Source organism: Naegleria lovaniensis (genome assembly GCF_003324165.1).
Source record: "Naegleria lovaniensis strain ATCC 30569 chromosome Unknown tig052, whole genome shotgun sequence".
Taxonomy (NCBI): Eukaryota; Heterolobosea; class Eutetramitea; order Acrasida; family Naegleriidae; genus Naegleria; species Naegleria lovaniensis.
In genome coordinates, this window is record NW_025407874.1 from 1 (window position 1) to 20,888 (window position 20,888).

The following is a 20,888-nucleotide window of genomic DNA, read 5'->3' on the forward strand; positions in this document are numbered from 1 at the left end:
AAGCGCACGCTCGTCCGTTTCCAGCAAATGCACCAAAATAACTCCGCCCAGTCCAAACCCGTCCGCGCTTCTGCACGTGCGTGTGTGAGAGGCTTCAACGGACGTAATTATTGAGAGTCGTTGCGAGAGCTTTAATACGAATTTTCAAATTTAAATCCTTCAGCTCCGATCCGCATGAGTTTTCCAATCACAACAAAAAGTGTCCACTTTGAACCAACACCACCAACTCTCCATTCAACATCATCATCCTTTTCAACGACATCCAAGAGGACTCTCGTAACAACCAATCAGAAGAAGAAGAACAACCTTGATTTGAAAACACAACAAGAATTATATACATCCCCTCCACCACAAACACTCCCGAGAATTTAAACATCATGATGACTGCCATGGAATCCTATCCTGCTCTTTCCACCTCCAATATCGGAATGATGATGGTAGATACCTCATCAAGAAGAAGCAGTACATCTTCCTCCTCTCCAACCTCCTCTCATTCCACTTCCTCTTCTCATAAAAAACATTCTCCATTGTTTGAGAGAAGACACTTGACTCAACCCTTATCAGTTTCATTGAAACCTACTCCTTCGACCTCGACCTCTTCCAAATCCACGATGAATACACAACAAGTGAAACCAACGTTCCACTTATCTCAATATTATACACGAGACGAAATTGAAGAAATTTACTTTCATTGGATTGAAAATACTCATTACATCAAACTCTATGAATAATCATTTTGAACACAATTCTTGTATCATAATCTAAGGAAAAATAATCTGTAAATAGAGAGTAACTAAGATAATAAAAACACAATTTTGCTCAATCCAACTTGAATATTACTGTAGTTTGTTTTTTACATCTCATATGATAATAGGTTGCATGATTTTTCAACACTTGCACGTTAGAAGCAACCCATTTCGTTTCGTGTGACACCACCATCTCATGATCAACACACAAAAGGAAATCGTTGCAATTTACTTGTGACCCTTTTATTTTCAAAAGCCTCGCAACTGCTGAAGTCTCAACACGTTGATCCGCGCTTGTTGAAAAAAAATGAAGAATCTTCGAGGGGAGATGGAACAAGAGGATCCTGTGGCTACTACTACTGCTACTACTCTGCAAGAAGAATCTCAGTCCTTGTTATTGAACTCTGCTTATAATGAACCTTCTTCCTCTACTCCTGTCATGATGGTCATAGATACACCAGTTTATGGCAAAAAGAAAAATCCAATTCTTTTGCAGATCATCAAAATTAAAAACTTTTATCAATCGGAATCGTTGAGAAGAGTGAGAAGATGGGTCGCATTAATTATTGGTGCATTGGTGATGATTGCATGTGGAACACAATATTCATTTTCATCGATCAGTCCTTCTCTCAAAAAGTGAGTTTTTTTGAAACTGATTTTTTATGTGTGAAAAAACTGTTACAAAAAGACGTTTCGATTTGACTCAAACACAAGTGAATACCATTGGAACAGCAGCGAATTTGGGTACCAATTTCAGTTTTCTCTTTTCATTGGTCAATGATTTTTTAGGATGTCGAGCATGTTCGTTTGTATCTGGATTGTGTTTATTTGCTGCTTACTTTTTAATGTCACTTTCCGTGTCAGGTGCATTGCCATGGGCTGAGAATTACATTGCCTTGTCCATTTTCATGTTTTTGATGGGAAATGCTTGTGGAGGTGGATACACAGCTGCCATTGTTGCAAGTATTAAGAATTTTCCTGAAAGAAATCGAGGACTTGTCGGTAAGTAACAAAAGTCATTCACCATTCTTCAAACATGATGATGAACATGTTGTTAAAATTCACAATAATGGAAATGATGAAAAATGATGATGAACTGTTAAAATTCACAATGATGAAAATATTGAATTCCTAGTGGGTGTCATGGCTTCATGTTTTGGTATCAGTAGTGCCATTTATTCCTTCTCCTATTCCTATATTTTCCAACTTGAATTACAACCTTACATGATTTTTTGTGCCATTTTAGGAGGAGTGGTGGTTATGGGTTTAGGAACCATCTTTTTAGACAGTAATTCCTCAGCAGATTCTCCAAAGAAAGAATCAAAAGCAGTTGAAGAACAGTCTGCCTCTATTAATACTACCTCAGAAAATGCATCGAGTGAAAATGATGGAGAAAAGAATGTTTCAGAACAACACATGACTGAAGAAAGTATTGAAATTGAAAAAATTAATGTGAAATTGAAAGAATTGGAAATGCCAAATTTGAACTCGTTGAAAATGTTAATTTCTCTTGATTTTTATTTGGTGTTTTTGGTTATATTTATTGTTATTGGAGGTTGGTTGATTTTATATTATTATGTCAACTTGTTATAATATTTTCACACACTTTAAATATAGCTGGTATTACTGTCATTAACAATTTGGGAGGAGTTGTGTTGGCCTATGGAGGTTACAATGGACAACAAAATATCATGATCATTATCTTTTCTCTCAGTAATTGTTCTGGACGATTGATTTTTGGATTTTTGAGTGATAAATTTTTAAATCCAAAACGAAACCTTACAAGAATTACCTTCCTTGCAGTTTGTACCTTATTGATGACCATTGTACAATTCTTATTTGCAGTCATGCCATTGAACGGTATTTATGCTTTGGTGGTGTTATTGGGAGTAAGTTGTTGTGTTTTTTTGAAACATCATTTCCAAACATGTCAACTATTATGTTAAATCTTGTAATGTCCACACGTGTGAACGAATGAATTTCCAATCATCCTATTATTTTATTGGATAGATTTGTTATGGAGGTACCTTTGCATTGACTCCAGCATTCAACAGTGAAAGATTTGGTCCTAAATATTTCGGTATGAACAGTACGATTCAAAGTATGGCAGCCTCACTTGGAAGTTATGCCTTCTCGACGGGTATGGCTGGTGCTCTCTATCAAGCCAATGTCGTGCCACCAAGAACTCTCACTTGTCACGGAAGAGATTGTTATGAAGGAACATTTTTCATCTTGTCATTGTTGTGCTGCATTGCCTTAATCTTTTGCATGATTTTGCAATACAGAACCAAATGGCTATATGCTACCATGTATCGAAGAAAGGTACTTGCTAACCGATTAGAACAGCTTGAAAAGCTTGAGAAACAACGAGTTTAAATAACTTTGTTAAATCAATAAATAGATATGGTTAATTTAAATATACTATGGATGGATATTTATTTTGTATATATATATACTATTTACAGAGACTGAAACTCAACAATCGTCCAACAAGATGCATCAATACTTCTCAACGAGCACACTGAAACAGAATCCTTAACCAGCAATATTCTGCTTTCTTCACAAGTTTCATCGAAGAGATTTCACAACAACATTAGTGACTTGTGTCTCGACACAACACATGTGTCGCCTGCACTAGAGTTGTCATCTCTCTCGCAATGATGAAACCTAGCTACGCGTGTCTGTTGAGTAAGTGAACATCTCATTCAATGTTGAGTAGAGAAATGATTAGTTTTGATGGATGGATCACGTGATCTTTGAGAACGCTTAAATTCTCGTAGTTGTACCTTCTTCAATTTGAGTTCCTTCTTAAAGTTTTTGAGATTTTCTCTCTCCATCTTCTTTTTTTGCTGTTCTTGAATGCGTTCTTCCTTCAATTTCTTTTTCAAGTCACCTTGTTGTGTGTGACCAACAGTCTTGTTGGGATTGCCAGATTTTTGTTTTCTCTTCTTTCTTGTTTCAACCATTGACAAGGATACTTCGTTGGCTTCCTTAATTGGATCAACTGTTGAGGTATTTTCAATGGAAGGAACATTAAGAACACGTCTTTTCTTGAGCTGACTCTTCAAGCTTTTGAATTCTTGCTTCTTCATTTGCAATTGATTCTTCATTTCTGTAATTTCTTCCTTCAATTGTAGCAAAGTTTCACGAATTGTCTCGCCATCGAGTGGTGCTTTAGGTTCAGAAAATTCTTTTTCATTCAATGTTTGAACAGTCACAACTTGAGTCGTAGGTTCTGACTTGTCTTGCTGAGTCATGATTTCAACCTTTTCATTTACTTTCTCTTCTGATACTGAGCCTCCACCAATTTTGATGTCTTCCTTTGCATGTTGAGGTGTCACTTGTTGAGAAATAACAAATTTACCACCGTATTCATCTTCATCCTTATGTTCAACACGGACTTTAATCTTGAAATCAAGAGTACCCTTTGGACCAGCACTCTGTTGTAACTTGGGAATGATTTCATTCCATTTCTTGTCATTTCGAATGGATTTGAACTGATCTCCGAGTTGAACCTTGATTTTCATCTTGTCATGGCTAGAAATATTCAAGATCTTTTGAATGAGTTGTTGGAATGCATTCAAAGAGATCTCTTCATTGATTTCTTCGGAATGACGAGTTGGAACAGTGAGAACTCTTTTTGGATTGCGTTTGATTTGCTTCAAAATGACGAACAATTGGAAGATGGCCATTTCAACTTTGCGTAGTTCTGTTGTTGATGGAATGTGTTATTATTGATTTTGAATTATTTGTTTTTGTTGTTGTTCTCTTGTGATGATATTCGCAAAGTTTAAATAGGTCTGAAGTTCAGAGTTCACCTCCCCTAACAATGTTCACCACAGAGAACAACAGGCAAAAATTGTTGTCCTTACATTGTTTGAAACAAGCAATCACCTTTTCAAACCTGCAATCTTCACAACAACACGTGTTTTCAAAATTCTTCAAGATGTTTCAAAATCGCACTCAACACGTGTTTTCATAATAATTCAAAGAGATTTTTCTGAAAACTGAAATTCATTGTATACCTTATTCAAGAAAAATACAATACTGCCATTGTGTTCATGTCCTACTCGAACAAACATTGCGCCTTTCAGCGCAAACCCTTACATGTTCTTCTTCTCTGCATGTTACACATGTTTGTCTTTCACTTGACATTCACTATTGTGAATACATCTCAAACAAACTCTTCTTCTTCGAACACTGATGACAATGGTCCTGTCATTGGTATCGATCTGGGAACTACCTACAGTTGTGTAGCCATCTATCGAAATGGTCGTGTTGAAATTATTGTCAACGATCAAGGAAATCGAATCACACCTTCTGTGGTGGCCTTCTCTGAGAATGGAGAACGTTTGATTGGAGAATCAGCCAAAAATCAAGCAACTCTCAATCCTTACAATACCATCTATGATGCAAAGAGACTCATTGGTCGTCGTTTCTCTGATCCACAACTTCAAAACGACATTGCTCTTTTACCATTCAAAGTGGTGGACAGGAATGGAAAGCCAAATATTGAGGTCGAAATTCGAGAAGGAGAGAAACGAGTCTTCTCACCTGAAGAGATCTCAGCCATGATTCTTGGAAAGATGAAACTCATCGCAGAAACATATTTGGGACATAAAGTGACACGTGCTGTCATTACCGTCCCAGCCTACTTTAATGACGCACAAAAGCAGGCCACTCGTGACGCTGGAGCTATTGCAGGATTGAAAGTAGAGAGAATCATTAATGAACCTACTGCTGCAGCAATTGCTTATGGAATTGATAAGAAGAAGCAAAATCAGAAGGTTCTTGTCTATGATTTGGGTGGTGGAACGTTTGATGTGAGCATGTTACTGATGGATGAAGATTTCTATGAGGTGTTGGCCACAAGTGGAGACACACATTTAGGAGGAGAAGACTTTGATAACCGAGTAGTGAGATGGTTATTGGAAGAATTCAAAAGAAAGTATCCAAACAAATCCAAGTCCATTGATATGGATAAGAAAGCCGTTCAAAAGTTAAAGAGAGAAGCAGAGAAGGCCAAGAGAGTTCTATCTTCACAACATGAGACTAGAATTGAAATTGAGGCGTTGCATGATGGTGTGGATTTTAGTGTGAAATTGACTCGAGCCAAGTTTGAACAGCTCAACCATGACTTGTTCGTGAAAACATTGAAACCTCTCGAACAAGTTCTTATCGATGCCAAGCTCACCAAGGACCAAGTAGATGAAATTGTACTCGTTGGCGGCTCCACTCGAATTCCAAAAATTCAACAATTGTTAGTGGACTTCTTCAATGGTAAAAAACCAAAACAAGGTATCAATCCAGATGAAGCCGTTGCTGCTGGAGCTGCCATTCAAGGAGGAATTATTGCTGGTGATGTAGAAGATTTGGTGTGGGTGGATATTGCTCCACTGTCACTTGGTATTGAGACTGTAGGTGGTGTCATGACGAAAATAATTCCAAGAGGTACCAAAATTCCTACTCAAAAGTCACAAATCTTCTCCACCTACCAAGACAACCAACCAGGTGTCTTGATTCAAGTGTTTCAAGGAGAACGTTCAAAAACTGCTGACAATACTCTCTTGGGAAAATTTGAATTGACTGGCATTCCTCTTGCTCCACGTGGTGTACCACAAATTGAAGTAACGTTTCATGTAGACTCGGATGGAATTCTTCATGTGACAGCTCAGGATACTAAAACCCAACAAAAGAGTAATATCACCATCTCCAATGAGAAATTGAACATGAATAAGGAAGAAATTGACAAGTTAATGGAAGAGGCACGTCAATACGAAGAAGAAGATCGAAAATTTAAGGAAACAATTGATGCTCGAAATGAGTTGGAAGGATTCATGTATGGCATTAAGAATCAACTGAAGGAAGAGAAATTTAAGGCCAAGTTCAAGAATGAGATGGATTTGAAAACAGTTGAAGAGGAATTAACAAATTCAATGAAATGGCTCGAGACACATCCTGATGCGTCTAAGGAAGATTTCCAAAATGAAAAGAGCAAGTTAGAAGACAAACTAAAACCAATATTTGCAAACATGCAAGCCTCCGACACTCAAAACGAAGGGCAACGACATGATGAATTATAGGCATTTACAGATTCATTTGAATAAAAAGCAGCTCCGTTTTGGTGATCATTCGGTGAGTACCAACACTCTCGTCAAGTAAAATTCACATTTTGTTCCGTTGTATCCAAAGAATCTTCATCATGAAGAAGAAGGCTTGCTGAATCTTGTGCGCGAGTGGATATTAATGAACACGGAATGAATTTTTTATTTAATTTTTCAAAATAAAAAAATGAGTGTGTTTTACAAATTTAAGTCCGCCAAAGACTATGACACAATTGCCTGCGAAGGCACAGGTATCAGCCTCGGTAAACTCAAACAAGCCATCCTAACGCAGAGTAAACTTACCAAAACAATGGACTATGATCTTGTTGTTCAGAATGCCCAGTCCGGTGAAGTTTACAAGTATGACCAAGATGTTGTACCAAAGAATACATCTCTATTGGTGAAGAGAGTACCACTGAATAAAGGTGGGCTCGGATCGGCTAATAATAATCCTAGTGCAAATGCTCAGCCTGCTGTCGTTCCTCCAAATTTATCATCAATTAATACACCATCATCATCAACAGGAAACACAAAAAGTCTCACAGGATCTTTGTTATCAAGAAACACAACAACATCATCAACAATGTCAAGTACTGGCCAACCTTCGTTTTCATCACTGTTCCCAACACTTGGAAACGTGAGCGGAGAGCAACCAAAAGAATTTAATGAAGAGGAAAAATTGAAAGAAGTTTTGAGTGGTATGTCGGAAAAGTGGATTCCTGAGACTTCCACTCAACATCATCATTCTCACTCAAAAACTCGTGGTGGAGTTCCTCCACCAAATTATATTTGCCATCGTTGTAAAAAACCTGGCCACTACATCCAAAATTGTCCAACAAACGGAGATCCTAGATACGACATTAAGACTATTCGTAGAGCAACCGGCATTCCAAAGAGCTTCTTGACTCCTGTTGAGACTCCACAAGTTGACCTTTTAGGTGGCTCAGTTGTCACACTTGGAGGAAATTTGGCTGTGGTATCTTCGAATGATCAAATGTTTGCTAAAGCTATCGGAAAAAGAAGTAATATATCAGAATTGAAAGATATTCCAAAAGAATTCCAATGTCCTTTATGTTCCAAACTATTCAATGACGCTGTTACCATTCCATGCTGTAAAACTAATTATTGCAACAATTGCATAACTCATGCTTTAATACATAATAATTTAACATGTCCAAATTGTCAATCTCCTGAGCAGTCTATTGATAGCTTGGCTCCCAATTATGAATTGAGAAACAAAGTAGAAAAGTTTAAATTAACATTAGATCCAGATCTTGCAAAAGCAACTGATACTAAGGAAACATTTGGTACACCTTCAACCACAGGCAATGTGCCTGCCAGAGGTAATGCTCCTGTTCATAAGAGACACCCACATCAACAACAGCATCAACAACAACAACAGCATGCACCTAGGAACAATTATCAACCATCTAGTTCTGCCCAACAACCACCTCAACAACAACATTATTCAGGAGGAGATAATAAACAAAACCAGAGCAGTAACATCAGCCGTGGATATCCTGTAGAGAACAGACAAGGTAAATCCTCACCTCAACGAGATAATTACGACAGAAGAGGAAATGCTCCATCCCAAGCTCCGTATTCTTCTTACAATAGGAATGCTTCGTATGATTCATACGACAATAGAAGAGACGGTAGACGAGAGGACAGAAGAGACGAAAGAAGAGACGACAGAGATTATAGAAGAGGAGGTGATTATCACAAGAGAGATCGATACGAAGGTCGTAAAGATTATGGTGATTACAACGGCTATGACAGAAAGAAGAGAAAGGATTAATTTCTTTTTTACATTCATTGTAATAATTTATTATAATTTAAATTTCACACCCAAGTTCAATAAATTATTTTTTTATTGCCTTAAAGACTTAAAACATGAAAGACATGAACACAACAAGAGCAACAATCATCATGCTCATCACTCCATTTCTCACTGAACTTTGACCATCATTACTCTTCTTTGGTGTTCCACAAGTACTTGTCGAAAAGAAATCAATTCCACTTGCAAAAATACTATATGCGTCATGAGCAACAAAATTCGTTGGACTCGAAGGTTGTTGACTTGAATGAGCAGCAAACAAGAGTGTGGTTTTAGTTCCCTTTGAAAGAGCATAATAAGTACTTGGAGCATTTTGAGGACGAGTCAACGATCTCACATAGGTCATGGTTGTGGTCGAACCAGAAGTGGTGGAAGTTGCTGAAGTGAATTGATTAGAGGATAGTCGACTTGGTTGAGAATTTCCATTGGCATAATACTGTGTGTATGTAAAATTTACATTCCAATCAGGGATCATGATAATATTAAAGATCAAAAGGAGGAAAATAGAAACACCATGATCACAAATTTGAATGTGAATTTAGATATTATTAAACTTACTTCATTAATAGTTCCATTTCCACTTCCATATCCCAACACAATGGTAGCTCCAGTCATTCCACTTCCATCACTTGGATTTTTCATTCCAACAGCTCCCCATCCTCCTGAATTATTGATCGAGAATCGAGCACTCAATCGATTATTAGTTTCATCCAATGTCCATTCGACTTTGTGGCTTCCGAACATTTGACAGTTGGAATAGGTTTGAGCATTGATCAATGAAACGTAGCCACAGAGAAGAGCGAGTAACAACAAGGCAAGGTTCAATTTGAATGAATTTATCATCATGTGGTCTGTTGTGTGAAAGGATTGTTTTTTTGTATTTTGTTGATATCGATGTGAAATTGCCATCTCTCTTGAATGACAAGATCACGTCAATTCGATCAACAACGTTCAAAGATGACGAGTGGCGGGTGTGCAGTTGAAGAAAATACGTGCGTTGCACAAACTTACGATTGGTTGAGCATCTGCCAGATGTCGCTACCACATTCCTTTTGGAGAATTTTTGGAAGCTCTTATTCCATGATGGATTTCATAACTCCATGTCACGAAAATATTCAAGTAGCAGTACTGCGATCATGCGTATATTCAATCCTGTATTTATGAATAACAACAAACATTATTTAAACATTATTTTACCACTCCATTAAAATGTGCCAAATGTCATGATAAACACCAAAATCAACATCATGATCGAATTCATCATTCCCATGACAGAACTAGCACCATTGGTCTTCTTACTATTCGAAACTGCTGGTTTTACCGAAGGACTTGGAGTTGGCGTTTGACATCCCTTCACATTATTATTAAAGAAATCCGTCGCATTAATTTGAATATATCGAGCATCATGAACTGTTAAGGCATCAGGATTACTTGGAAGTGTATTAGAAGATGCAAATAATAAGGTCACTCGTTCGCCCTTAATGAATTCGAAATAGGTGTTTGGAGCGTTTAATGGTCGGGAGAGTGGACGAACGATGGAAATGATGGTTGTGGAACCGGAGAGAGAAGTGTTGGCTGAGAGGAATTGATTGTTGATTCTGGTGGGTTGAGAATTGGCATCGGCGTAGTACTGTTGGAAAAGTGGCAAGTGACAGGTGAGAGAAATATTAGAGAGAGTGCGACCATTGGATGTTCAATGAAAGAGAGCAAGAGTAGAGGATGTTCATTAATATCATTTTCATGAAAAAACAAACATTCGATCGGAAATGGTCCGTTCACAAATTTTCACAGTTTACAAAAAAAATTCGTCCATCATCATTGAGATTACAAATCAATTGTACAAGTGATGAATCATCAGTAATTCAAAAAGATTAATCATCATACTCACCTCATTGACTTCAGTTCCATATCCCAAAGTAATGGTTGCTCCAGCCATTCCATTTCCTAAAACTCCTCTTTTGAAACCAACGGCACCATATCCTGGAGCACTTGGAATGGTAAATTGAGCACTGATTTTATTGTTTGCTTCATCAGTGGTCCATTGAACTTTGTAATAGTTATTGATGATTTGACAGCTGGAATAAGTTTGAGCCAAAAGGAATGTATTGACAAGTGACAGTATCAGAAAGAGTGGAACGAGGATTTTGAAAAGCATCTTGAATGTGTGTGAATTTTTTTCTGAAAGCCAAAGGAACAACAAGACCAAGATTCTTGGGAACGAACGGGTTTTGACATAGTGAAAATTAATGATTGGCCAGGGGAGTTTTTCACGAGTCACCTGTCATTAATTTTTTGAATGCATGACTTTTCGAGAAAATCGTCAGGCAGGCAAACACGCGAACCAGAAGATAACGAATCATCATCACATAGATAACAACAATTAAATTCCTTCATCATCTTGTATTCAAAATGTTTAATAAATCGATAAAGAGATCATTGTGAAATAGTTCAAAATTTCACAACACTACTACCAAACTAATCCCATCACTGCAGTCATGGCTGCAACACTAACCATCCACATTGCAAATGAACCACTCACTCTTTCTGCAGAATTTCTCTTAACCGATGTCGATCCAGATGGTTTCTTGATCGATTGACTTGGACTCACATGTCCTCCACAAGTATTAATATTATTATTATAAAAATCCACAGCAAGAGCATAGAACATGGTCGAGTCATGCTTTGAAAAGGTTTGAGGGGAAGTTGGGACACTGGATGAAGTTGCAAATAATAGAGTCGTATTGGTTCCTTTCGAAAAGGCGTAATAAGTAGAAGGTGCATTTCCAGGTCGTGACAAGGATCGAACGAGGGAGAGAGTGGTGGTGGAACCAACAGTGCTCGAATTGGCAGAGATGAATTGATTGGAGGAGAGACGGGTTGGCATGGAGTTGGAATCAGCATAATACTGTGAAAATTAATTGCAAGATTAAAGATGACAATTGACAGTTTTGAAAGTTACATACCTCGTTGACTTGAGCATTGCCATAACCTAATAAAATTGTGGTTTGTGCCATTCCTCGTGTAGTTCCTTGCTTGAAACCAACTGAAGCATAACCACTGGCATTAGGAATAACAAATTTTGCAGTTAATCGATTGTTGGCTTCATCACAGGTCCATTGAACTTCTACAGGACCAACTTTTTGACAACTTGACAAGGTATGATGTTGAGTTCGAGATTGAACCAATGTTGCGGTCTTGATCAAGAATACGAGGACCAGCAAAGTAGCGAAGGAAGCTTTCATGTTTGGAAGTGTGTGAAATTTTTCTTTTGTTTTTTTCGAGGTCGAGATTTCGATCGAGCTAGATCTTGTTAAGAAAGCACAAATTATGATTGGTTCAAGGAGTTTTTTTCACGTCAATTGTCATTAAAAGTGAGGGGTCAAGTACAACTTTTAGGTTGGAAATTTCAACGATTACAGGGTGCCACTAGCAATAGACTCGCTCCCAAATACCAATGACTTGACGGGATTCTTCTACTTTTTAAAAACTAGGGGATAACAATGTAACCATCATTGTCAAAAACTGTAGCCTTCGCTACTTGAAATAAAACGTTTTCAATTCAATCGTTAATAATAAAAACTGCATAAAGGACCATTTCGATTCCTTCCCCCAAGTTTCTTAATTTGGAATCTATTTCATCGTTCGTTTATGCATCTCAGACACAACTTTAAAAAAAATGTTCACAACAACCCTTAATTTCCATGCAGTTGTAGAAGGCATTTCTCTTCTCGTTGGACCATTCGAGTCATGATGAATTATTCAACTATTGAAAATGTTAGTTTCACACTCCATCAACCATTTAAATGTGACTCACAGAATTGTGTCGATCAAACACTAAGCACCTACGAATGGAATCACACTGTGCAATGCTTTTACAATCCAAAAGAACGTCAATATGGTTCTCTTTATATGAGCCAAGTAAAAACAACTGTTGAAAAGGAATCTTACAAGTATGGAATCGTGTACACATTTGTTTCCTTGTCGATAATTCCTTGATTGGTTTGGTCGTGACGAGTCTTGTGATGATGTTCTATTGTTTCTTCAAAAAAAGGTTGAAAATATCTGGAACTCTTTCATGCTGCTCATCATGAACTGGTTTCGAATGAATACAATCCTCATGAAACGAAACATTAAAATTTTACTCGTCGACTCGAACTGGTCGCTCTCTCTCTCGAATTCCACTTGGAAAAGATCTTTAAATGAAAATCTTTCCATCAACGTTCGAACCAGAAAACTAAACCCACACACTCATCACGAAACACATCAAAAAAATGAGCATGAGCCTTCTCTATTCCTCACTCAATGATTTGAATCAAGCTGCCATTGCGCAAGTGATGGAAGTGGATGATGATACTCCTCTTGAGATTTATTTTACAACGGCTCGGAATTTGCTGAAAGAAGCAAAATTGTGTCGGGAATCTCAAGATTTGGAAGGAATGTACAAGTGTTTAATTCAATATTTGATATTGGTGGTTAAAAAGTTACCTTCTCACAAGGATTTAAATGTGGATGAAGATCAAGAAGAATCCGATGAATATATTAAATGTAAACAAGAATATGATTATAACTTTCAAAAGTGTGATCTAGTGAAACAGGAAATTGAAAAACTTCGAGGTCAACTGAATGATCTCTATGATGAACAACAAAAAGCCAAATCCAAAGAAAGAATGGCAAGCTTACAGGATTCGGATCCTTTGAGAAGAAAATCAGTTATTCAACCAATTGTACCAAGCGTAGCTGTGAACGCAACGACCGACAAGTTACCACTTCCTACATCTCCAAGTGTTTTAAACAAGAGATTTACCATGTCCATGAGATCATCAAATCCGAATATTATTTGCAAGACGCCAACCATGATTGCACAACGTTCACGAGATGATCCCAATAGAATTGTTCGGGTTCGATTACTTCCTGGTATTATTGCACACGAAGGAACTCATACACCTACGAGTGTCTATCATTTGGTCACACCCAAGCAAATGCAGGACAATTTTGAAAAGTATAGACCTCAACCACAACAACCACTTGTTCGTAAGACCTCTAAACAACCACCTCCATTCCCAACTTCGTATCAGACACCAACCAATCAACAACCTTCCAACATGAATTATCAGCAGACACCTGTTTATCAACAGCAACAACAACAACCTACGTATCAACAACAGCCGCCAATGTATCATTCACAACAACAGCAACAATACTCATCAATTTATCAACAAGCCACACCAGTAGTTCAGTACACTCCACAATCACAGACCTACTCAACATCTATTTATCCTCAATCTTATTCTCAAAATACTAATTATGTTGAGAGTACTTATTCAAATGCAGTTGAAAACGTTGCTTATAATGAGAGAGTTCAAGAATATGTTGGAAAACAAGTCGGAAATTTAGCAACCAATGAAAGAGTTCAAAAACAAGTGGGCTCATCCATTTCCAATGCTGCTAAGAATCAACAAGTTCAATCCACAATTGGAAATGCTATTGCATCAAGCTCTGACAATTCTTTTGTTCGATCTGTAGCTACTAATCAACAAGTACAATCTACCGTTGGAAGTGTGATTGCAAACACAGCTGGTAATGAACAAGTTCAAAAGGCAGTTGGAAATGCAATTCACAGAGCTGCCAATGATAAGGAAATGCAAAAGAAGGTTGCTAAAGGATTTGTTAGTGTTGCCAAAGGCGCTTTTTCTGCAACAAAGGCTGGTGCCAACTTGGGATATCAGCTTTACCAAGAAAATAATAAGAATTGAGTCTCCTTATCGCCAATTTTGGAAAACTACACTCTTGATTTTGCTCACTTTTACCTTCTATTTATTTTTAATTTATTGACTCCATTTTGTGTCACAACTGTATAAACATTGTGATTTCAAACCTATTCACTCCAATTTCTTTATTAAATATATTTTAGCCAAAAACTTTATAAAAAAATGGCACAACCATCGTCGGCATCCTCCTCTTCTGCGAAACTGTCTGAAACAATTGCAACACTTAAAAACGAAAATTCTCGAACAACATCAAAACGAATAATTTCTGATTTGGAGAAAATTGAACCTAGATATTTCCGAACTCGATCGGGAAGTTTTGATATCTCAAGTTTTCGACAACATTTAAAATCGGATTTTAAACATTTCCAACAGAATGATCTGTCATCACGAGAATTTTGTATTTGTGGCACTATTTTGGCAGTAATACCATTTGTTATTTTGATTTTCTTCTTGTTATCTTATTTTTGTTACTTGTCACCACAGTTGTGTCCTATTGTTCACTCAAGTTTCACATCACATGCACGAGAGAATGCTCCAACAATTGTTGAACATTTATTGTGGATGATTTCTTGGTGGTTTTATGAGGATGCATACTTTAAATTTTTAATACCGATGGCCGTTCCTGTTGTCGTGTTATTCATTTACTTTAATTGGAGGTCATTCCAAGAATTTAAATACAATTAGAAATTTCAACACAAACAACTAGGATTGAAATATGAAACCACAGTTACACGAAACACAACATCTCTAAAAGAAAACAACAACTAAATTAATTTAAAATTAATAATTTACAATAACTAGTTAGCAAACATGCAATGAATTTCAAAATTTTGCACAAGTTGTCTTTTCGCACCTGTACAAGCAGGTAAACAATTCGCGAAGTGTCACAAAATTATTCCTCATCCTCTCTTTCAATGACACCATAGCCAAGTAACTTCTTTCTCAGAGTTGCCGTCGTAAAATTGGCTCCACCCAAGTCATCCAAACCAACAATAGAATCATCTGTTCGTCCGTTCTTGATACACACAATTGTTGGCATCATCCAAATTTTCAAGTGTTCCACGATAATTGGACAATGTTCTCCATCAACCTTAATAAACAGAGTTTCTAAATGTTTTGGAGCAATCTTTTGTAAATGGCTCAACACTAGATCGCAATAACTGTTCGATGGTCTATAAAACAAAACGACAACAAATTTGTTATCCTTCACATGTTGAAAAAAGTCCTTAGCATCGCTCACATCCATGACCTTTCCGTGTCCCTTTTGCATCCATTCTTGTTTCAAGGAATGTTTTTGCTTTAAACTATCCAATCTCTTTTGTTTGAGTTTCAAGTAATCGTCGTCGGTCATTTCGTCCATCTCTCTCAACTTTTCATCGAGAGTTTTCTCAATGATTTGTGCCGACGCTAAAAGGGCGTTATCCAACATTGCTTTTTGTACACTCATGATGATTTAGAGGTTGTTGTATGAACGTATTCGGAGAAGACTTTGGATAATTTTTTTTTAATGGTGTAAAATGTATTTTTGCATTTGTATGAAGAGTCCATGTTGTAAAAATTGGCGGGTCGAGAGAACGAATACAAAAATTATCACCCGTTTCACATGTGAATTAAATCTGAAGGTTATTTAATGTTGTAGCTCAGCAATAATCATGGCATGCTTATATGGTGCAAGTAGGGGCAATCAATAAATTATGGTTACAATTTGCAGAGGTTATAGTTGATCCATGGCATCTTGTTGAGAAGTACTTGTTCGGCTTGGATGCCTCACTTTCAGTCGATTGTTGGTAACATCTTCAATTGAATGTGAAACACTTTGTAAATAATTTTCAGCCAGCTCAAGCCTCTTTTTCAAAATTTGTGTTTGAATTTCATTTTGTGTCTGGTAATCTTTCAATCGATTCATTTGATCGTCTTGTGAGCGAATAAGCGTCGGTAATTCATCTAACATTTTTTCAAATTCCAAACAAGCTGCAACTAAATTTTCTCCTGCTGTTGAAGCCTCTTTTTTTAATTGCTCCGGTGTCCATACAGTTTTACTCGTATCGGAAACCATTGGAATATTATTCATGACTTGATAATCAGTGATTGCTGGAGGAGCATCTCTTTGTAACACTCCGAGAGAATCTACCATAACCCTCGAAATATGGCAAAGCTTGTCCTGTAAATGCGTAATCTTATCACCCATGTGTGGTGTGCAGCTGATGAAAAGCAAATATTTTTTTTAAATTAAAAATGCTCCATCATAAGCCTGGTGATGATCCCAATAACACATCCTTTTCATCAACGACAACACGAGAGGCTTCATATCCGAATAGACAAGCAGAGATTGAAGCACTCAAATCACCTTTTAGTACAAAACCCGTAACGTTGGAAGAGGTGGAGAAGGAAGTTTTAGCACAAGGTGTATTTGATAATTGGTGCGACCGTTTGTTTTCAGAGTTTGATAAATCGGTAAGGGTCATGTGATGGAGGTACTTGAAACCAACTGATCCGATTATTTTAAACAATGTTATTATTCTTGTGATGATGATGTATTGGGTGATGAACAACAATTCCGATATGTGATGAATCATTGGCTTATCCATTCCGATGTCTACCTAACATGACATTATTTTACACTACTTTCAATACGTATACATATATACATAGGAATTGAAAAAATCCCTCCTAAATGACGTTTCTTCTCTTTTAGAAAATATTCTCAATAATAACCAAAGTTCCAGAGAAATACCCTCTGTGCAAGAATTGCTAACTCAAATTGATCGACATGAAGACATTCAAAGAAAATTACAATGTTGGATTCACAGAAATCTATATCCACATAACAGAAATGCACCAAACAACAGACGTGATATTATTCCAGAAATTGCAACAGAAATTGAGAACACCATTGATGACACAATTCGAGAATTGCAAGAAAATGCTTTTTCAGCAACTGAGAAAAAGATAAAAAGCTTGGAAAGGAGGGAGAGATTGGAACAAAAAGCTTCAAATTATAAAAATCTTACTGAGGAATTAACAAAAGGAGGAGAAAAAGTTTTGGACGAAGAACAACTAAGTGGACTAGTTCATGCTAAGCTGAAGAGAAAAGAAATGTCATCTAAGGATGTTTGGGATGACGAGGAGGTCGAACTTTCTGTAGAGCATACCAAATTCATAACACACGACTCGAATGTGAATGAGGAATTATTTCCAATGAAGAAACGAAAATTTACCAACCTCAATACCGCCACAGCTGCTTCATCAACAACAACAAACAACACGGACAATGAAATTAAAAAAGAATAAACAATTGTTTGTCGAAAACAGATTGTGAATACTTATGAGCAACGAAATCGAATAGATAGAAAATCAGCTTCGTTGGAAAAAAATGTTTATTGAGGAGGAAAGCAAAAGGCTCGAACTGTCAAAAAAAACCATAGCTGAATCTAGAATTGTTTAATTTTCTTCTTGTTAGAAGGAAGGCAAACGTTATCAAACTCATGTTGATAACAAGTGGATGTCGAAGGCTTTGGATGTTCTTTTCTCTTCTTTGGATTCTCACGTTCAGATTCTGCCTTTCTCATCTCGATTTGTTGTTTAACCCAATTTTCATTCAAAGGGGTAACATGTGAAGGAAGAGTAACGGTGGATTCGTGTGGTTGTGGTGATTGTGTGAACCAAGGATGATTAAGAGCTTGTTTGGCAGAGATACGTTCACGTGGGTCTAACTTTAAAAGTTTTTCGAGGAGGTCTACAATGTGAGGATTGTAGTCAGCAAATTCCTTAAACTTTAAGCGGAGCGTGTTAGGAATGACTTTGTTTGAAAAATGTTCACGGTAGGTCGAATGCTTGCATGCATCAGGCCAATTTCGTTGATTTGGAGTTCCCAAAATTTGGAAAATCATACCCAATTGTTCAATCTCGTCAACACCAGGAAAGAGTGGAGCTCTCAAGAGCAATTCAGCAAAGATGCAACCCAAGCTCCACATGTCAACTTCTGCACCGTATCTGCTTGTACCATGTCTATCAACCAAGAGTTCTGGAGGTCTGTACCATAAAGTCACAATATTTCTGGAAAAGTGTTGTACTAGCCCAAGTTCTTCAGGATGGATACGTCTACTCAGATTGAAATCTCCAAGTCTAACTTGTCCATTCGAATGCAAGAACACGTTTGATGCTAGTAATGATTGTAAAAAGGTTGTTAGTGGATATCAAAGCAAAAAAAAGAGAGACCATACTTTTTAAATCACAGTGGACGGAACCACTTTCATGAATAAAAGCAAGAGCACTCAATAATTGCTTCATCACAGACTTGATAAATGCTTCGTCTAACACTGACTGCAAGCAATTAACAATTCCAGAAAGGTCATGAGGAACATACTCCATCACCATACAAATTGTACTATCATCATCAGTCATGAACACTTCTTGAAGCGCTACAATGTTCTGATGTTTGAGAGAACGTAGGTGAGTCAACTCTCTAACTACAGCAATTGGGATACCGTCTTCATCGTTGGCAAGTCTAATAGTTTTAATAGCTACCAACTTGTTGCTGGAACGGCATCTTGCAGAGTAGACACGCCCATATGCGCCCGAACCAATTTCAACCACCTCCTTGTATTTATCCCACTCGACACTGATATAGATATATAACACAACAACAACGATGAGCGACGAAGAGTAGTAGGTGTTTTATAAATGCGAAAACAAAAAACAACAACAACCAAATACAATCATCATCACGAAGGCAGAATAAAATACAAAAAATATAGAGACATAGAGATGACGATGGTAATCATAAATAAATCAAAAAACCAGCGTTTTGATAATGAAAAAGTAATCATCATGATGAAGAAATGAAATGGCGGTTATTAAAATTGCGAAAACGTCGCGACTTTGTACGTTACCTTCTGAAAACTCCAGAAGCAGAGCTGGATGAACGAGAGGATGTGTTGAGTTGAGGCATTTTTGCGGTGAAAGGCGATGACAAAAATAACCGCCAACCGTTTTTTAAAATAGATCGCTGGTGATGCCTTCAACTTCGAAAAGCAGATCAAGGTCTTTATTGTTGGAGATTCCAACATCATCTTGTTGTCCAATGACCAAATCCTGGCTACACAGTTACAGAATGAATAAAACTTTCTTTGAAATCTTCAAAGGTTCCTTGTTGTATACGTTCACGAATCTTTTTAAAGAAGGAAAGATATCTGTGAAGATTATGCCTGTTGTTTGGTTCAATTACGTTAAAAAGACAAGTGTCACGTTAACACTAAGGGTTCCTTATTACCTATCAATACTTACATGGTCAACAAAATTTCTCCCAACATTTCATGAGTGTTCAATAAATGATGAATATAGGCCTTTGTATGATTTCTACAGGTGAAACATTTGCACTTTGAATCTAGTGGAGAAATATCCTTTTCATAATTTCGGTCTCTTAGATTGATGGTCATGTTTGATTTTGCTGTGCCGTGTGATGCATCTGACACAACTTCGTCCACAGGATACACACATGCCATTCCCATTTCAGCTGCAATGAAAGGATAGACACCGTCAAACAGGTCAACTCCCTTTGCAACACACTCTAACACTTCGAGAGGATGATCCTTTCCAGAAATAAATAACAACAACTTGTTCATGTCACAGTTTTGTTTGGTCTTGAGATGTTCCTTAATTTTTTCAATTTTCTCTAAACTATCCATTTGGCCAATATCAATGTTAATTCCTCTAATATTATTTGTGTTAGAGAAATATTCTTGCGGCAGCAACGTTGTCATCTCATCATTGTCATAAAAAACAGAATAAAACATTTCGGGGATGTGTAACGTCTTTCCAGAGTCAACAAGCTCTTGTCTTTTAACAACACAATGCTGACCCCATTTTTCGGAGCACGTCTTGGCTCGCTTCCATTGCTTTCCACTTCCAAAAGTGCCATTCACAGCACATTTAATACTTGTGTCATGCATTCCAATAAATATAGCTGGATTAAATAGGTCAAACGTCTGGCTTGTGAACTCATCAGCTGATGTCTTGATTCTTCCCTTGTCTAAATCTGCGTAAATACCCTTCTCGTTGGCATGACTAGTTGGATACGGAAATTCAACATTACGTATTGTCTGAAAGAATGGATACTTTTCCAAGTGTAAATAATTTGCGAGTGTTTTTTCTGGGTGATCCTTTTTGTATTTTACCAATACATCAAGGCTTGGATTTTCCATCAAATCCCAATAATTAATATTCAAGATGACACTTTCGTTGGAACCAAGAACATTTTCAATCAATTCATCAAAATGATCGCAAGTAATACTTGGAATAGCTCCTCTACGCGTATGAACAATATAGGCAGGGGTAGAGTATTTCTTTTCCGAGAATTGTGGGAATGTAATGGAGCCTGTTCTTGCCTGTGATTGTGTGGAAGATGATGAAATTGAGAATTGCATTTTTTTAT

The 20,888-nt window shown here is 37.1% G+C and overlaps 14 protein-coding genes across 14 annotated transcripts; 6 read left to right on the forward strand and 8 right to left on the reverse strand.

Moving 5' to 3' along the window:
• Positions 1–380: 380 nt before the first annotated feature.
• C9374_011883 (uncharacterized protein) lies at positions 381–731 on the forward strand (the record flags this gene model as incomplete). Its single annotated transcript, XM_044687587.1, has 1 exon — positions 381–731. The coding sequence occupies one exon, from the start codon at positions 381–383 to the stop codon at positions 729–731; it is 351 nt and encodes a 116-aa protein (XP_044542768.1).
• A 322-nt stretch (positions 732–1,053) lies between these two features.
• Positions 1,054–3,122, forward strand: C9374_011884 (uncharacterized protein; the record flags this gene model as incomplete). The annotated part of the gene is made up of 5 exons (XM_044687588.1): positions 1,054–1,382; positions 1,435–1,748; positions 1,882–2,301; positions 2,364–2,635; positions 2,757–3,122. The coding sequence occupies 5 exons, from the start codon at positions 1,054–1,056 to the stop codon at positions 3,120–3,122; spliced, it is 1,701 nt and encodes a 566-aa protein (XP_044542769.1).
• Positions 3,123–3,451: 329 nt separating this feature from the next.
• On the reverse strand, positions 3,452–4,438 carry C9374_011885 (uncharacterized protein; the record flags this gene model as incomplete). Its single annotated transcript, XM_044687589.1, has 1 exon — positions 3,452–4,438. The coding sequence occupies one exon, from the start codon at positions 4,436–4,438 to the stop codon at positions 3,452–3,454; it is 987 nt and encodes a 328-aa protein (XP_044542770.1).
• Positions 4,439–4,879: 441 nt separating this feature from the next.
• C9374_011886 (uncharacterized protein) lies at positions 4,880–6,829 on the forward strand (the record flags this gene model as incomplete). The annotated part of the gene is made up of 1 exon (XM_044687590.1): positions 4,880–5,851. A coding segment is annotated over one exon (972 nt), but the record flags the coding sequence as incomplete, so codon positions are not given.
• Positions 6,830–7,037: 208 nt separating this feature from the next.
• C9374_011887 (uncharacterized protein) lies at positions 7,038–8,648 on the forward strand (the record flags this gene model as incomplete). Its single annotated transcript, XM_044687591.1, has 1 exon — positions 7,038–8,648. One exon carries the CDS (start codon positions 7,038–7,040, stop codon positions 8,646–8,648), a length of 1,611 nt encoding a protein of 536 aa, XP_044542772.1.
• An 88-nt stretch (positions 8,649–8,736) lies between these two features.
• Positions 8,737–9,533, reverse strand: C9374_011888 (uncharacterized protein; the record flags this gene model as incomplete). Its single annotated transcript, XM_044687592.1, has 2 exons — positions 8,737–9,123; positions 9,246–9,533. The coding sequence occupies 2 exons, from the start codon at positions 9,531–9,533 to the stop codon at positions 8,737–8,739; spliced, it is 675 nt and encodes a 224-aa protein (XP_044542773.1).
• Positions 9,534–9,891: 358 nt separating this feature from the next.
• Positions 9,892–10,842, reverse strand: C9374_011889 (uncharacterized protein; the record flags this gene model as incomplete). The annotated part of the gene is made up of 2 exons (XM_044687594.1): positions 9,892–10,317; positions 10,576–10,842. 2 exons carry the CDS (start codon positions 10,840–10,842, stop codon positions 9,892–9,894), a joined length of 693 nt encoding a protein of 230 aa, XP_044542774.1.
• A 312-nt stretch (positions 10,843–11,154) lies between these two features.
• Positions 11,155–11,929, reverse strand: C9374_011890 (uncharacterized protein; the record flags this gene model as incomplete). The annotated part of the gene is made up of 2 exons (XM_044687595.1): positions 11,155–11,592; positions 11,651–11,929. The coding sequence occupies 2 exons, from the start codon at positions 11,927–11,929 to the stop codon at positions 11,155–11,157; spliced, it is 717 nt and encodes a 238-aa protein (XP_044542775.1).
• A 1,029-nt stretch (positions 11,930–12,958) lies between these two features.
• On the forward strand, positions 12,959–14,440 carry C9374_011891 (uncharacterized protein; the record flags this gene model as incomplete). The annotated part of the gene is made up of 1 exon (XM_044687596.1): positions 12,959–14,440. One exon carries the CDS (start codon positions 12,959–12,961, stop codon positions 14,438–14,440), a length of 1,482 nt encoding a protein of 493 aa, XP_044542776.1.
• A 907-nt stretch (positions 14,441–15,347) lies between these two features.
• Positions 15,348–15,902, reverse strand: C9374_011892 (uncharacterized protein; the record flags this gene model as incomplete). The annotated part of the gene is made up of 1 exon (XM_044687597.1): positions 15,348–15,902. One exon carries the CDS (start codon positions 15,900–15,902, stop codon positions 15,348–15,350), a length of 555 nt encoding a protein of 184 aa, XP_044542777.1.
• Positions 15,903–16,169: 267 nt separating this feature from the next.
• On the reverse strand, positions 16,170–16,643 carry C9374_011893 (uncharacterized protein; the record flags this gene model as incomplete). The annotated part of the gene is made up of 1 exon (XM_044687598.1): positions 16,170–16,643. One exon carries the CDS (start codon positions 16,641–16,643, stop codon positions 16,170–16,172), a length of 474 nt encoding a protein of 157 aa, XP_044542778.1.
• A 47-nt stretch (positions 16,644–16,690) lies between these two features.
• On the forward strand, positions 16,691–17,746 carry C9374_011894 (uncharacterized protein; the record flags this gene model as incomplete). The annotated part of the gene is made up of 2 exons (XM_044687599.1): positions 16,691–16,909; positions 17,108–17,746. The coding sequence occupies 2 exons, from the start codon at positions 16,691–16,693 to the stop codon at positions 17,744–17,746; spliced, it is 858 nt and encodes a 285-aa protein (XP_044542779.1).
• A 140-nt stretch (positions 17,747–17,886) lies between these two features.
• Positions 17,887–19,406, reverse strand: C9374_011895 (uncharacterized protein; the record flags this gene model as incomplete). The annotated part of the gene is made up of 3 exons (XM_044687600.1): positions 17,887–18,617; positions 18,679–19,076; positions 19,348–19,406. The coding sequence occupies 3 exons, from the start codon at positions 19,404–19,406 to the stop codon at positions 17,887–17,889; spliced, it is 1,188 nt and encodes a 395-aa protein (XP_044542780.1).
• Positions 19,407–19,553: 147 nt separating this feature from the next.
• On the reverse strand, positions 19,554–20,880 carry C9374_011896 (uncharacterized protein; the record flags this gene model as incomplete). The annotated part of the gene is made up of 2 exons (XM_044687601.1): positions 19,554–19,662; positions 19,742–20,880. The coding sequence occupies 2 exons, from the start codon at positions 20,878–20,880 to the stop codon at positions 19,554–19,556; spliced, it is 1,248 nt and encodes a 415-aa protein (XP_044542781.1).
• Between the last annotated feature and the right edge of the window lie 8 nt (positions 20,881–20,888).